Genomic DNA, 16,642 nt, shown 5'->3' with positions numbered 1-16,642 from the left:
GTTTTAATGATATTTTTATTTTGTACTGGAAAACTCATCCTCTAACAAAACCCAAAACTGTTCAGCTTCAGAGGTTTCTGTGGAAAAAGTGATGCTCTTTCAAAATGCCTCCCGCCCGCTGCTGTGATCGAAGCACAAGCCAGCCCGAGCTGGCCCATCTGTGTTGCCTGTGCCCGCACGTTGACGTACAGCCGTGCAGAGACCCAGCGATGCTCAGTCTGAAACAGATTCACCCAGTTGAGAAGACAGGTGGGATCTGAGAATGTTTTCCATCTTCTGCAGGACCAGACAAGCGGGCGCACCTGTGTGTGCACGGGAACGAAGAGCCATCAGAGATTTCATGTGGCAGTAGGAGAGAGCTGAGGCAATTGCGAGAGACGAGTCTTTGATGAAGTTCAAGTGGGGAAAGAGACATTTTGCATTTATGTCTCCTCAGGCTTTTTCTGAATAGCCTTTTCTCTTAGGAGGATGTGATGAAGTGTCCCTAGAAGGGTATTTCAGGACCGCACCCTCAGCATTCCGACCATGCTGCAATTTCAGTCAGTGACAACCTGTCGAGAGCAGGGAAAGGACGTTAACTGCCTTTATGAACTGCAGCCTCTATTTCTACAGGCACAGCTAATAGCCAAATCACTGAGCCCCTGGTGAGGAAAAGTAAAAATTAAACAGAAGGAAAATATTAGCGGATATAAACAGAGACATCTAGTTCTAAGTCAGCCCAAATCTGCAGTCCAAAAACAACAATGAAGAAGCAAACTAATGCCTAGAGGAAGAATTAGCAAGAAATGCATCCTTGACTAAACTCCTCAGCTCCAGATCTGCAACTACAGAGCTGGAAAGGTGATTGCTTGGAGCAAGAATGGTGGCCCTGTGCTCAGACCCATGATACTCAAGATGTGCCAAAGGATTTATAAAATCAGCAGTGGCAAAGATATGTAGAATGAAAGCAGGCAAAAAAGATGTCTAAGTTAGAAGTTGTAAGAAAAAAAATGTAAAGGGCCCATCTGGGAAACAACTAAACCAATGCAGCATTTGTGCTACCAGCAGCCAACATTTAATAAATGGGAGCATGGAGGAGATGAGTGGTGATGATTAAAACAGATTCACCAGATTCAGTGATCTGTTGGACACATACAGTACTGAACATCCGAAAGCAGGATACATGAGGTAGGTGAGGGGGCCAGGTAGTATTTATAGGGCAGGGAAGTGAAGATTCCCAATTGTGACCAATTACTTCTGACCAAAAAAAGCAGGTAGCCTCATCTTCAGGCCGTGGACACTTTCCTGTGCTTCAGGCAGAGTGAAGCTCCCCCAGATGAGTGCGTGGCTTTTGCTCAGAAGGCTGCAGTGCAAACTAACACTGTTCAAACCCAGCCTTTGAAGGAAAAGCATTTAGTAAGTGGGAAGTGGTTGGGTCTGTGGACTCTAATGGTATAAATGTTACTGGAAAAGCCATTCCATAACAATGTTCGTCAGAGATGCAAGCCAAGGCAGCAGATGGAGAACATGCTGGCAGCAGGCAGAGAAGCAGAGCTAAGCTTCGCAAGTCTCAGGGGACTCAAGGACAGCTGGTCCCTGGATGAGGCTCCTGAGGTGGGTAGAGAGGTGACCACAACCCATCAGCGATGGAGGCACAGGCAAGTCCTGTTTTGGTCAAAGCCCCTGATGATTGACAAGCTCTGCTGATCCCGAGCAGCCCGTTCTCTGCCCTGGCTGGTGATAGATCAGAAGTCCCATCTACTCTTGACAGCATGGGGTAGCCCTGAAGTGGCATACGCCTGTATTTTAGAGAAGCGTTGTACCAGAGGAGTACCTACCTGTGTCTGGGGTGGTTGAGACAGAGGTTAAAGCCATAAAATCATTTTGTAAGGGATCTATTGTCAACTATAAAGTTATAGCTCTGGTCACTTATCTCACAGCGCTGCCAGGTTTTATAAAGGCTACCAAGGGACTCATCTAGTTTTCATTTTTTAGATGCAGGTGTCTTGGCTAAGCCAGTTGTGAAGGTTCCTCCGATGTGGCACAATGGGGAGACATAAGCACCTGCAGAAGGGTAACTCATCCTGCCCTAAGACAGGTGAGCTGACTTGCCTCTGGAAGCCCTCCTCTCTACAGCCTACCTGGATTTGATGGTGCCGCCATCAGGTAAGATGGACTTCAATCAGGCGGTCCTACAGAACAACTTACACCTCCAGAAAGCTGCTCTACGGGTTTCATGCAACACCCAGTAAGACGCCTGCTAGGTCAAAATTTGGCCACCTATGTAGTGCATTCGGTACACAGCCCCCTCTCCTGCGACTCCTCTTAAGCGTAGAGCAGAGCAGACGAGCCCGAGGTCTTGGTGGTAGCCCTGCACCACTGCTTGGTTACAACAGCATGTCCTGATGCCCTTGCACAGGACCAGCTGGAGCTACTTGTTAATGAGAACGCCAGTACGCCAAGAATGACAAATGTGACCTTTGGAAATTCAGATTAGGCTTGGCACATGTATCTTCCAAATGACTGCTGTGACTCCCGTCAGAGTTCATGTGGATATGGGGTATGTCTCAACTGCAGGCTTGCTGCTTGTTTTACACGTGCTGTGACCCAGCCTCCTCCCTGCCAGGGTAGCACAAGCCCTTTGCTCCACATGTCTCTGTACGTGCTGGACCCACGCTCACACGCTCAGCTGGGGCTCTGTGACACGATGTGCTCCGGCTTGGTAATGTCAACCTACCCACTTGCCTGACAACGTGAAAGCAAATGATGTGTGTGTGCCCAGGCGCGTGCACAGCTCTTTCTGCAGTTCCTAGCAATTAAATTACGGCCTTCCCACCAATCTACTCTTCCCTGTACATCAGCTTGGTTGTTCAAATATACCCCACTGAGGTCCAACCCTCTATTTTCACCCAGACAACTTTAGCCCTTCCCTTATTTGCCTTTTTCCTTTTCCCCTTGGCTCACTGAGATGCATGCTAGCTCTGGCTCACCCCTGGTGTTAAGTCTACTGTAAGGGACTGTGATTTATCGGGAGAGAAGGGAGAGCAAAAGGAAAAATACCTAAAAAGCTCACTTAGGCCATGTTGTGGAAAGGTTATGAAAGTTTTGGGGAAAACTGATTCTCTACCAGATGATAGGTCTGATTCCTTAAAATCCTGCCTCTGTTAGGAGAGGTTTCACTGACTTGTCCTTCTCTTCCTGAGCAGGGAATTCATGATCCTACAAAATGCCCTCGTAAGCTGGGGAGGAAGAAAACAAAAAATTCTCAAGATATTGTACAGGACCTTAAGCCCAGCATCAGGTTTCATAGCCAGGACTTGTGAGCATTTGAGTCTATTATCCAACAGGAAAACCTGGCAGGAGAGTGACACAGAATATTTATTGTTATTATGGAAGAAGTTATTACAAGCAACGTGAAACAGGGATGGCCAACATGCCCACAGACACGCAAGGGCCAGGACACAGGTATCCAGCCCTGCATGTAAGGTGTGCATAATAATTTAGGAATGCTGTTTTGGCCAGTAAAGTTTACAGTAAGTACTTGCTAGGCTAATTGCCTCATAGGTTTGTCAGCAATCATAAGAAACAGGATAAATATCACGCAAACCTGAAGTAATGGCTCCTCCCATGGTTTGCAGTAAGTTCAGGTTTTCACTTAGAGAGCGCAGTAATGCTTCACAATAAAAATGACATCAGAAAGGTGAAGGACAAGGTAAACGTAGCATTCATAAGAGTGGCAAAATTAAGAGATGTCTTTCTTTATTTTTATATTTATTTTACAGTTTTATTTCCCTTCCCAAGTCTATAGGATTGTCCAGCAAAAGCCCAGGTCTGAATGATTTAGGATTTGGGGTATAAAGGGGCTGTATGTTTTGAGAATATTTGAACTTCAGTGGGATTTTGAGCAGCAGCACTTCTGCAAAACCAGGTCAACGCACAATGTTGATAACTACATCTGGATGCCTGAATTTTGAAGGAAACGTTTGCAATAGATGTTAAGGTAGTGCCACCTCTGTGAACCTGACACTGCATGAGCTCATAATGGCGTAGCCTGTCACCTCAATGGCATGTGTTAGTGCCGGAGGATTTGTGGGGGTGATGACTGAATTCCATTTTGTACAGGAAGGTCTGTGTCACAGAAAAAAATGGTTCCTGATACAGTGTTAGACTAATGTGTTGCCTACCTTAAGAAGAATAAACATCACAGCCTGTAAGTTGCTTTTTCTTATATCTTAGAGACATAGAAAAGCTCACATTTTAACACTATTCAGTCAAGACATGTGGCACATGATAACACATGCTTTAAGGACCAGGTGCAAGTAACAAATATTTTCTGAAAGCACTCAGATGAAAGTCATCAGAGGCTGATTTGAAGCACGTGAAGCTGCTTTTCAGCCTGAGCTTTTACTCACACAAGTCAAGGTGTACCACCCATCCTCCCAAAGCCAACAAAAAGCATCCTGAGTCATATTCCAGGATTAAGAAAATGGGTATAATCGGGCAATAACATAATCAGCATGGTATTTTCCTTCCTGGAGAAACAAAGGAATCCCCCCCCCCACCCCCCCCGTGTAACCAGCACAGCCAGAAGGGCCGTCGTGTTTTGCGTGGGCCCAGGGTGCCCCCCCCGCGTCCCCCGCCCGGGCGGGAGCTGTCCTTGGTACTGAGGAAAAGCGCGGCCCTGCGGGAGCAAAGTCTGCCCTCCAGCTTAACCCTGCGGCACGGTTAAGGCCGGTTTTAGCACGGGTAAGAGCCGTAGCAGGCGGCGATGTGAGTTCCAGCCCTCTGCATATGTGAGCCCACTGTTAATGCCGAGGAAGAGGCAGAGGAAGGGAATAGAGGCATCAGAACTGAAAGGATAAGGACCCCTATGGGATCTGAGCCAGGCTTGTCGCTGCAAAATCCCTCACTGGACATGCCAGTGAACATTGACATGCACCAACACCAGCTTATTCAAACGGGACAGATCCACTTTCATGGGAGTACAAACAAAAAAAATGCCTCCCTGCCCCTTGGACAACTCCACGCAGCAGGATGCAGAGTGCTGCTATAGCAGGACTGGAGACAATCAGAGGGGAGCACTTTAAACGCGCTCGTACTTTCTTAATCAGAGCAGCGCTTGACTTTCTCTAGAGGAAAAGATTTTAAGTGATGTCTACAATTTGTTCAAGCACTAACATCCTGTACCCAAGCAAAGCACTTCTCAAGAATATGTTACCAAGACACAGAGAACCCAAGAGAGACAATACACGCGTCGGTTGCCACCACAGGAGGTAGGAAATCAGGCAGGGCAGATGATGGCACAGCCTGCATTTAAAAAGGAGGGATACGGGTTGCTGAAGAAAGCAATAAGGTTTTTCAATAAAAGGATACATTTACAGAGTTTTCCTTCAAGAAGTGAAAGCTCCAAAAGGATATGGATATAATGGACAAACTGCAACTTTTGGCACATTTCTGGGTAAGAAAAAGGACTCTCAACCACAGGTGGTGAAGAAAAAAGGGGAAGAGAAATAAAACAAACTACTAAAAATCAGAAGAAAAAGGGAAGTAGGATAACAAAAGATAACCCTTACAAAAAAAAAAAAAAAAAAAGAGAAAAAAAGAGAGGAGAAAGAGAGGGAAAAAAAGAAAACGAGTACCTGAGCTGTCAGGGAATACAAAATCACAGTGGTCTTCCAAGGCCTAGCGTTTCTGAGAGGATTTTGAGGTTGCAGTGTGCACACTATCTTGTACACGCTGCATGCCAAAAATGGGAAGACCACCACAACTGCATACTCTGTGCCTATTGTAATGCCTAAAAACCCCACCGGGCTTTAGTGCCAGCCAGCAGCACAGCTACACCTAGGATGGGAAAATGCAAATGGACCAGCAAAGATGGTTCATTACGTGCTGCTCACTTGTCCTGCCTTTATTACACCATCTCCTTGTTCTTCACAGATGAATATATTCAAAAGAACGGAACTTAAATATTATATTGAAACCTTAGGTCAGATATGGGAAAAAGCACGTATTCTCTTCCAGAAATAGACAGTAATGTTAAACATTGTTTTTCATGCCTTTTCTCAGTACTCTTTTATTTGATTCTAGTAGACACATTAGCAGCTGTAACAGTTTTCTTTGTAGCATATAAAGAACTCCAGTAGGGAACTGCTGATTATCACAATATTTGCAAGGGTTGCAATTTCAATGTATGATTTTTTTCATTAATATTTTGTAACATATTGCACTAGTTCCGTATTACTTTTAAATAATCACAAAAAGTGACAACTTTAATTAGATTTTCTAAATATACAGAAGACAGAGGGAGGCATTTGGGAGTCAAGCACATTATATATTTTCCGTATCAGGCTCCAGGTGATCAATCTGATTCAATCTATGCCAGCAAATGGAACAATATACATAACTCAACACTCATGCAGCTATTGAAGTATGGCATCTGCACCATTTTATCCTCGGTGAACTGCTCTTGTATGTGTAATTATTCAGGGAGTACAGATAGGGTGAAACCCCTGTGGAGAATGAAATGATCTCCCAAGTGAAGCTGGTATATCCTCCTACTGTAAAACACGACTATTTGATAGGTCACATGCTTTGGAGTTTATACAAGTGAAGGCTGGCCTGAGTCTGTGAAAGCCAGCAGAACTTTCCTGGGATCCTGTGGAAAAATCTCAAAACCTCAATACCAAAACAAAGAGCTACCACGAATGTCATCCCAGAACTATGCACAGCTCTCACATTCTCCCCTCTGGTGGCTGCAGCTGCATGCACATGAAAAGGATCCTATTTCAGGGTCACACCTCAGTCTCTCTGGAGAGGAACGAGAGTGAGAGAACAAAAAGTCAGTGGTCTTTGCAAGCGGAAGCAAAACTCACGAGGAGGGGAAACCACCATGAAAACACTGGGGAATAACAGCTAAGGGCACCGCTATCGATCTGAAGAGGGTCCCAGAACAGAGCTTAAGCTGTTGAACTGGCATCAAAGAACTATTGGCTCAGAAATGATGGAGCTCTAACCCGATGTCTGTGCCTCCTGAATCCACAAGAAAAGATCCCAAAGTCATTATTCTCCAGATGTACATTTTAGTGTGGTATTTTAATGTAACCTTCAAACACACTGAAACTAAATATATTTTGGAAGAAAACCAACACATTTGTCATAAATATTTTATTTGTCCATATAGTTCAATGTTAAAGATGGTCATTAGCACTGAAGAGTCAAAAAGAGCACCATGTTAGTCTTCAGAGCAAACACAGCCCATTCTTTTTGTGTTTATGCTTATTTTACACACTTTTTCCTCGACTTCTGAAAGGGAAATATATGCATCTATTCAGAACTTCTAACATGGTTGAGAACTGAACCTTATTATCACAAGAACAGAACAAAGCAGGTAGTTGCAGAGGCAGCATCTCTGGAGTCCTTCATACAACTGAACTTGTTATATGGGTGATGAGCGCATTTTCTTTTTAAATTAACCCTTTACCACCTTAGGCAGCAGATCTAGTCAGACTGTTGAAAGTTTATGGTTCAGGCAGTGTTAAGCTGGGAGTCTTGGTTTGCGCATTGTTTTATCTTTTTAAACAAGCATAGTAAACAGTTAACTTTAGCACCCTGAAGTATTCTTAGCGGCTGCTAAGAGTACAGTGATGGTAGATCATACAAGCTACCACCTGAATATTAATACCTAAGCATATGAAGTAATGCACGTGGCCTAAACCCCTATAAGCAGCTAGGAGAAACAAGCAGCAGTTATACATACTAAAAGATTCAAGGGGATGCCACGACAGGACTGTCACGGCACACATTTAGAGAGATGCTGAAAAGCCTAGCATTATATTACAGAGAATGGACTGAGATGTCAGTCATCTCTCAAAACTTCATAAAAAAAAACCCCAAACAACCCCAACCTTTAATCCTCTTTTTCTGAGGAGTGATTGAATTGCTGAAGTGTCAATGTATTTTCTCTTAGAGCTGTAAAATTATTATTGTTCCTATATTTTGCAACAACATTACATGTTGAAAAAGAAAGCATCGTCTTTTGCCTTATCTGCAGTTAAGTGGTACACTTTCATGAACTGAAAGAACTTTTATGAATTACCAGTATCTGTGATCAACAAAAGTATAAGAATTGTAACAGTCTAGAAAACATTCTTTGAAATAGTTTAAGTGCAGCAAGAAAAGTATGCATTTGCCTCATTAGGATAAGGACTCCAGCTCTAAATTTTTCCAAAGTATGCGTTTATTCCTTCAAATTATTTTTCATATTGGACAAAATAATTCAGTACAGGTTTTTTTTCCAGAGGAAAAACAACATTGACAGTTGCAATGAAGCATTATCTGAAGTGACATTTCATTCTTGCATCTCCTAAAATACATTCATTTCTCTCAAAACAGTATTAATCAATTAACAAAAGAGAATGGACACCAAAATTTTTCAGTAGCTTGAGGTACCATGTTCTCTCACTGACTGCATACAAGTCACTCGCTGAAACACACAGACTTTTACCACAAGAAACTTCTGTCTTTTCCCTTCATGCACTGCATCTCTTCTTTCATTGAATTACTGACGAAAGTGCAACTTACTGCATAAAACATGCAAACATATTCAGAATATGTTTGCAGCATGCAGCCAAGAATCTGGGGTAGCTGGCTGCGAGCAATTTACTGCGAACACAAACATGTTCTCTACATCTAGTACATGCAGTTGGCTGACATCCCTAAAACACTTATTCAGTTATTCCAGAAAATCCTGAAATATGGTCTGTACAAGCTTGCGGAATAACATGATTTGTCAAGGATGCTGCTGACACTGTCCGTATTCTTCAAGGCAAAGGGCTAGAAAGCTTGTAATTTTAGCTTGTAATTGCAAATGATACGGGTTTGGGTTTTTTCTTTTTTTTTCCTCTCTTTTTTTTTTTAAAAATTTGAGAAATGTTTTAATCACAAGCCCAAATTAAACAACCTATTTCGGATACCTGTTGCCTCTCCACTTCTTACCTAGCACCAGGCATGATGCTGAGTCTTGCCTTACCCAACTACTGCTTCCCCTTGCATGACCACCCCAGCTGATCCAGTCTCTATACCTCACCTACCGATACTGACTTCTTAGGAGGCTGTAAGCTTGAACCTGAAAGCATCTCACAGGAGTACAAATGCGGGGATGGAAAGAGTACGCTGCAAAAAGGATAACAACTGTCATACAGAAAAATGACAGGATGGTTTTGTGCGCTCTAAGAGTCTAAACCCAGTAAAGTGGAGAGCATTCCTTCATTTGCAGATGCAGTCAGTAAGTGGTTCACAGAAGTCCACGGTAATTAGTCACAAGCCATTTTCACCCTGCATGTGACACAGATTCTGTAGCTACTAGCAGCAGTGAGATTAGTTTTGACACAAATTAGGGTTACAAAGGTTTGATTTTGAAATAAGCCACACATTTTTCACTTTTGCTTAAGAAGGCAGTAAATCACAAGCAGTCATTTTAGCACTCAGTTTGCTAAAAAATCTCAAGAAATAACAGAAAACATGCTGTTGTAAAAAAGATTGTCCGCTGTCATGGAACAAAGAGGAAGAAAAGTATAATCTTCTGATTCTTATGTACAAATCACTTCAACTTTACTAGCCAACATAACAATGTAAGAAGTTAATATAAAATCTAAAGATAGAATATTTTCTTTGCCATAAATTGCTACATACTCTTCAGTGACTGTAGGTGCTCTAATTATTCACTTAGTTTCTTCACTTTCTCTTTCAGCTGAAGAACAGATATTAAATCACTTTTTCCTGTAAAGCACAATACCGTAAATCTATAATAGTAAAGCAAAATAAATAGAAATGTTAGGTAATAAATTTATTACTGCAAAATACCAAACTAGGTTTCCTTTCTAAAATTATTTTTATGACCTATCAGTACAGTAGACTTGGCAGGAGAATCCAGCTTGTATTTACATGTATCTGTTTCGAATGTACTCTCTGTACATGAGGAAGTCATCTTTTCCCAGTGGCTGCATGTTTCCTCTTCCAGCCTGAATGTGCGCATGAAAAATCTCTATTGACTTCCTATCAGCTCTTGGAGGCTGGACTTCATAAATATTGTCTTGAGAAAAGGAGGAGATGGGTATTCTGGAAAAAACCAAACACACAGAGTATTTGGAACTTTAGGTAAAAATGTTCCGCAAAGAGAGAAGAGTATTTCTTTTCCTTGAAATACATATGAGAGTCGATGAAAGGGCAACTTCCCACTAAATTCATTTACCCAGATTTTTATCACTACTGCAGACCTGATAAGACCTAGCTTTCCAAGTAGGGTAATTAGGTAAGTTGTCACTAATTACATTACAGAATACTTTCTCACTTCCCTCCACTCTGTCCTCATTTCTTCATCCTTCCTCAGATCTGCTACGGTCAGTAAGTACCCAAGCTGAAACAGATCTGTGCCATGCATTACAGCAGATAACAGGAAAACTTTATTGAGCTGTCCACTTCGTAGCAATTATAACAAGCAAATGATTATACTCTGAACCAACATACAGAAAGGATTTATCAGATAAGAAATTTCCATCTAATTATCAGGAAACAGACAACTTATTATCAGCAACAGCACTCCGCACACAGGGACAGCTAATATTTTATGAAAATATTTTTAAAATAGCTTTGTACCATAAATGCTATATTTGAATCCTAATATTTAAACCTACTCATCTTATGAGAAAAAAACATGCAGTTTGAAAGTTCACAAGAACCTGAGTATGTCAGACCTTTTCTAAGCGCCATTGTGAATCAGACTCACTCATAAAGGTAGAAGCCAGTCTTTTAACTGCAACTCTTGAAAACTGCACAGGCAACAGGTCAAGTAAAGCCATTGTTTCCCTCTATTCGGGCTTGAGCTACCACATTTGGAGAATTGTGACCACTCTTGGGCTCTCCAGTCCAAGACAATGAAATACTCGGATGAATCCAGCAAAGGTCACCAAGATGATTAGAGAGCCAGAGCACATGGCATACGAAGAGAGGCTGCAAGCGCTGGGTTTGTCCAGCCCAGAGAAGAGAAGCTAAGGGAGACCTTATTGCAGTCAGCAACTACCTAATGGGAGGGTATACATAGTGTAAAAGCCAGATTCTTCTTGGAGTGCGTGATTAAAAGACAAATTTCAAAAAGGGAATACAAATTGCAACATGGGACATTCTGATTAGATACAAGGGAATGTTTTTGCACTGTGAGGGTGGTCGAACACTGGAATGGGTTGCTCAGAGAGACTGGGGAACCTTCCTCGTTAAGGATAATCAAAATGCAAGGGTACCCGACCCTAGGCAACCTCTTCTAATTTGGTCCTCCTCTGAGCAGGGGACTTGATCAAATGACCTCCAGGGTCCTTCCCAATTTATAATATTCTATGGTTCTAAGCAAGGTAGCAACAATATTTATACTCAATACATAGTACATTAATAAACACTAGAAGTACTGTGCAGTACATCACTTTCATTTTAAAGCACTGCAGCTATTGTGAAAGCTGTATTCATAAATACACTATGTACATTTCCCAGCAATATTTTATAAATTTCTTATAAGAAGTCCCAGGGTTGAACAGTATAGATGTTTAACCTGTGTGACAGCAATCAGTTTGGATTCTGCAACAGAACATTCAATGACTAACACATTGCCATCTGAAGGTAACCTATGCATTAACTTCTCCTTCTGTCAATAGTTTGAAATTTAGAGGAAATCAAAGTTTTTCAATTTCATATTTAAATTTGTATTTTTCCATTTTACATAGCAATAAATTCCATTGATAATACTTTGACTGCAATAATAGAATTGCTTATACAGGCTTAGTATTGAATTTGAGACAATAAAATCACTGGTCGTCCACTGAGTTTGGCTGCATACTTAAAACCAAGTTACATTTTACCAGGATGTAGACAGAATCTGCTAGGTTATGTCATAGAAATATTTGGCCATTCTAGAATTAGAGAAAAAAGTAAAGCTAAAGAGTTTACAAAAAGTGAAGCCTTACTGCACAGAATATATTTTTAATTTTGCTTATTTCGGATTGTATTACAATTCCTGTTTAGGCTTCTTAGTCTTAGAATTCTGTGGCATTATGTTCCACTGCAGTGGAACATAAACAAATACTAAGAATGCAAGCAAGTTACCTGCTTGTATGATTAGGATACAATTTCCAAAATGCTTAGCATTCTAATGATTTTCTTAAGCAACACAAAACTCTTATTTCAAAAGAGTTGAAACTTTTCTGAAGAGTCCAAGCTCTGCTATTATGCTCTCACCAAATCAGTGTTTTATTTTAGTTTTTGTTGGCAAACTGTATGAATAATACTATGGAAATTCTATCATACTTCACCTTTTTTTTCCTATTTTTTTCCCCAGCAGAGTGATAGTTTCTTCTCATTGTCACTATCATATTCTTCTAGCTTATTATAAAACATTAAGGTGGGTGTTTTCAGAACTGGTACCAAACACTAGTTTACCTACAGTTATATCAAGATGCTGTAAAAGTAGATTGCTTTTCAAGGCACCCACAGCTTCTGCAGATACTTATTTATCTAGTTTAAAGCATTTACACTAAGACCGTAACAATGGTATTTGACACTAGCACACTGTACTAACTTCCAACGTCACTATCTAGCACCAACAGTTGTCACTTACTCCAATGTAGCTGGCCTGTCTAATCCACTAGCAAGTGAACAATTAAGTAAAAAACCCAAAAACCCAAAAGAAAGCCGTAACACTAATTTGATGCCTTCTGTATTTATTGATTTGTTTCTAAAGACACGACATTTCTGAAGCACTAATGAGTCAAAAGTAATTTCCTTAGGCACAATGGAAACTGGACAGCAAAGTGTATTTCATTTTGAGCATTTAGTAACTAAATCTCAATTTTTCCACCTACTTCCTTCAACATGATAAGAATATATTGAAAGAACCACATGTTCATGCATGCCAATTTTAATTAATCACCCTGTATTAAGCTGTAACTATTTGTAGAGTGCTTGTATTATCCAGTCATTTAATTAAAGCAATTTCTCTAACACTATTCATGTAAAAATCTAATCTACTTAATAAGTTTAATATCTTAGAATAGAGTAATGAAGGAGAGCACATTATTTATGACTTGCCTATCAGATCTCCCTAGAGACCTGTAGCTCTATGACCTCCCAATGAAAATTACATCGGTAGGAATGTAAACACGATGTCATGAAGGATAGCACCCTTGACATGCAAAGTACAGTTACTTTCATGTCACTTGTGGCCAGGCTTCATGGCATTATGGTTTCACCAAGAGTAGCATTCTCTCTACAGTAAAAGAAGATACATCTAAAATCTTCACTTACAACAAAGATGTTCCATACTTTGAAGGAAAAGTGCACAGTGATGTGCTTCGCTCTCAGAAATACAGCAGTCATCAGAGAGCCACCACATTTGTTTCAACATTGATTAGTTCTCCTCAAGTCTCTAAAGTATATCTAAAGAAGGAGACAAAATGTACTCTGTTGCCTTGTTTGAATCCTAACCAAATATATCTGACCTACAAAACTCTGACAATCCAGGTTTTTTCCTTCCTTAGACACCAACACCTCCATACAACAAAGTTTCAGTCACTTTTGTGAGTGGAGAGGACTGAAAACCAGGAAACCTTCTCTGTCCAATAATACTGCAACTTGCATCTTACCAAACCAAGCAGCAGCAAAACCTAGCCTGCATCCAGGTCCCACAGCCTAAAGCTCCAACGGAGCTGGAGAGAAGAAGGAGACTCTCTTTACACAGGTGTACATCTAAATGAGCATTTTATGATCCAAATTAGAAGCAGCTTCTCTACAGTGCAGACAGAAGGAATATGAGAGAAGGTCAGAACATCAGATACAGAAAGGTGATCTCTGAGGAAAGATAAATCTTTTAAGTAGGGATGATTTACCACTGACCACAAATTCAAAATTTAAAGATCAAACACACAAAGGAACCTAGGGGTAGTACAGGACAAAACAAGTATCAAAAGAACTCCAAAAAAAAAGGGGGGGGGAACACTTTATTTTTAGGAAGGAAAAGCTTAGACTTACTTGTTCAAATAGGATTGCTTGAGGAAGACTCTTAAATTGATGAATAGAAATTTATCGCTTCACAGAGAAAGCAAAGGGACAGGTTGAAGAAGTTTCATAAGAATTTTCATTAAAAAGTCTAAAAGTAGATAAGCTAAGGTGGCATATAGTTTAGTCCTTTCTGGGTTTTGCTAGAGACTATTAACACTACAAAATCCCAAATTCAACAAAACCATAGTATACAGTGTAGAAATAACTAGATTTACTGTAATATTTCACAGGAATTTGTTACGGTCACATTTTTAAAGGATATGATTTCAATGCTGCAGACATTAGGATCAAAATGAGACTTCATAGGCAAAAGTGAGAAACACCAGCCCACTAATCCCTAAACAAAATTAAAAAAACCCCCAAGCTTCAAGCTGCAGAACTTCTGAGGCATTTTAACAGTGATCACTGTAGTAAAAGATACAACAGTTATTTAAAATTTGGAAAAAGGCAAATTTAATAACAGAATATATTTTGACACATTAAAAAAAAAGCATCTAAGACCAGTTATAAAACTCAAATGTTTTCTTCCTAGTCTTGTGGGACTACTGCATTATCCTTTTAATACATGACATACAGAAATGCTAAATCAGGTGGTCAGCAGACACAAACTAAATTTTTATGTGCGTTGCAGTGACAACAAGGTCCGTGTCAAGTCAGAATTGTACTGAACTATTGTTTTATAGTTCAAAGTATTTTTTCAGGTTAAAAAAAAGCACCCTTGGGTTTTGAAAAATGATGGCTAAATTTCATCACAATTCACATATCATTCTGAAGGTATGCATGCCACTGCTGCAGCCTTTTTTTTTTTTTTTTTTTTTTTTTTTTTTTACATCAATGGACGGTATGAAATTTGACATGTAGACTTCTTATTCAGGATTCAGTGTAGCTAGGAAGGAAATATGGAGGACCCAGAGATCAAGTATGAACATTCAGGTATTAAAAATGGGTTTTTTTTAATTTGAAACAGATATCAATAAATGAAAATTATGATCTAAATCAGTATAAGGCAGATGAATGCTAACAGTTTTATTATTACAATAATATTGAGCATCTCAGTTTACAACTCTATGAAAAATGTTACGCACATGAGGTTTTTCATCTGAAAAGCTCAGAGCTCAATATTGACAGAACAGATGAATGGGAAAAAGATAATTCTTCCTGCCTACATGGGGATCTGAATCACAAGGAGTTCAAAACATTTTCCCAAGATCCCTGGAAAAAAACTCTTACTTCAATCCTGAGCCAGCTCTTTTCTGGAGAGTTCTACAACTCTGATCATACTATTGCTTTTCCCCAGACCCTTCCCAGTAGTATTCTTTTTGAGATGCGCGACTAAAAATGAACAGAGCATTCAAGCCCAAAATGACAAAATGAATCATTTTATGTGGTGTTGATTCTTGATCCTCCTTTGTCTTTTCCAGCCAACATGAAGTATCAAGTACTTTCAGGGAAAGTGCCCACAATAACTTTAAAAGCACTTCCTCAGATTCTAAAATGAAGATACTCTCAGGAGAAGTCAGCTTAGTCAAGCCATTTTGCAAGAGACGAGCACATAGACAGTGCTAAAGCCATTCTGAATCCCGATGAAGGGCAATCTTTCATCTTCAGACAGAAGACAAAATCCAGGTAATTTATGAATAGCCTGACCAGTACATTTCAAGAGAATTCTCACAGGCAATAAATGCTGGAGAATTACAGAAGTGCTTTCTTTAAAATACTGAGAGTCAAAAAACAGGAAAGATTCAAATCAAGTGAGGAAGACTAATCTTTAAAGCTATTTTTAGAGTACCAGAACAATGGACATATGAGTCAAAAGAACAAGAGAAACTAGATTTTTTTGTAACACATCTATGTTGGATCAGTTAACCCAAAGCAGTTAATTATCCTCATCTCTGAACGAAGAGTTAATAGTGAGCTACATACTTTTAGAGGTATACAGAGGTTTAGATCATATATGCTTAATATACAGCTGTTGAGAAACAAAAGATCCAGTACAGGACATTTCAAAGTAAAATGAATCCAAATAATCACCAAACAGGAAAGAATTTCATCCATCACAGAGGTGAAGAGCTTTTAGTTAAGGAGGGAAGTAAAGCAGATGACTCCCAATGCAACACAGATATTTACATCTCCAAGGAGCTGAAGTAGTTCTTGTTTTAATTAAGAGACATAGCTAGCCTGTTTCCAAGAAAAGAAAAAATAAAATGAGTTGTAAGTAAAAACACAGCATCCATTCAGACCCTTCTGGGAGATTTCAAGTGGAGACTAAGGATAAAAAAAACTTCGCTGAAGACTAAACGTTGCTCATACAAAGGGTTGTCTAGCAAGAAGGTGCTCTATTGAAGTGCAGAATATGTTGTGGGTTTTTTTAAAAAGGAAACCTTGACTGTCACCTTCTCAGGAGAAGACAGTAACTAGAGGAGACCTTTGTGATTTAAGCTTAGTGTAAACAGATGACAGAATATAAACAATTTCTTCACCTATATTCTCCATGAATATTCATAACAATTCCCTACTTTGTGAATAAACACTTTCATTGAAGTTTATCTTTCTAATGTGAAGCAAT

General features: G+C 40.0%; 1 protein-coding gene across 4 annotated transcripts in view; it reads right to left on the bottom strand.

Annotated features, from left to right (window-relative positions):
* Positions 1 to 18: 18 nt before the first annotated feature.
* Positions 19 to 16,642, bottom strand: part of FIG4 (FIG4 phosphoinositide 5-phosphatase) — an 82,799-nt gene continuing 66,175 nt past the window's right edge. For 3 of the 4 annotated variants that reach the window (XM_054820543.1, XM_054820545.1, XM_054820546.1), the window contains one exon: positions 7,119 to 10,095. In XM_054820543.1, coding sequence (XP_054676518.1) covers positions 9,918 to 10,095 — 178 coding nt within the window. In that variant the 3' untranslated portion in view covers positions 7,119 to 9,917. Of the gene's footprint in view, positions 552 to 7,118; positions 10,096 to 16,642 lie in introns of those variants that run through there. The other variant, XM_054820544.1, reaches the window with a different exon arrangement.

Source organism: Grus americana, chromosome 3 (assembly GCF_028858705.1).
Source record: "Grus americana isolate bGruAme1 chromosome 3, bGruAme1.mat, whole genome shotgun sequence".
NCBI classification, from domain to species: domain Eukaryota; kingdom Metazoa; phylum Chordata; class Aves; order Gruiformes; family Gruidae; genus Grus; species Grus americana.
This window is presented reverse-complemented; position numbering and strand designations above follow the sequence as displayed.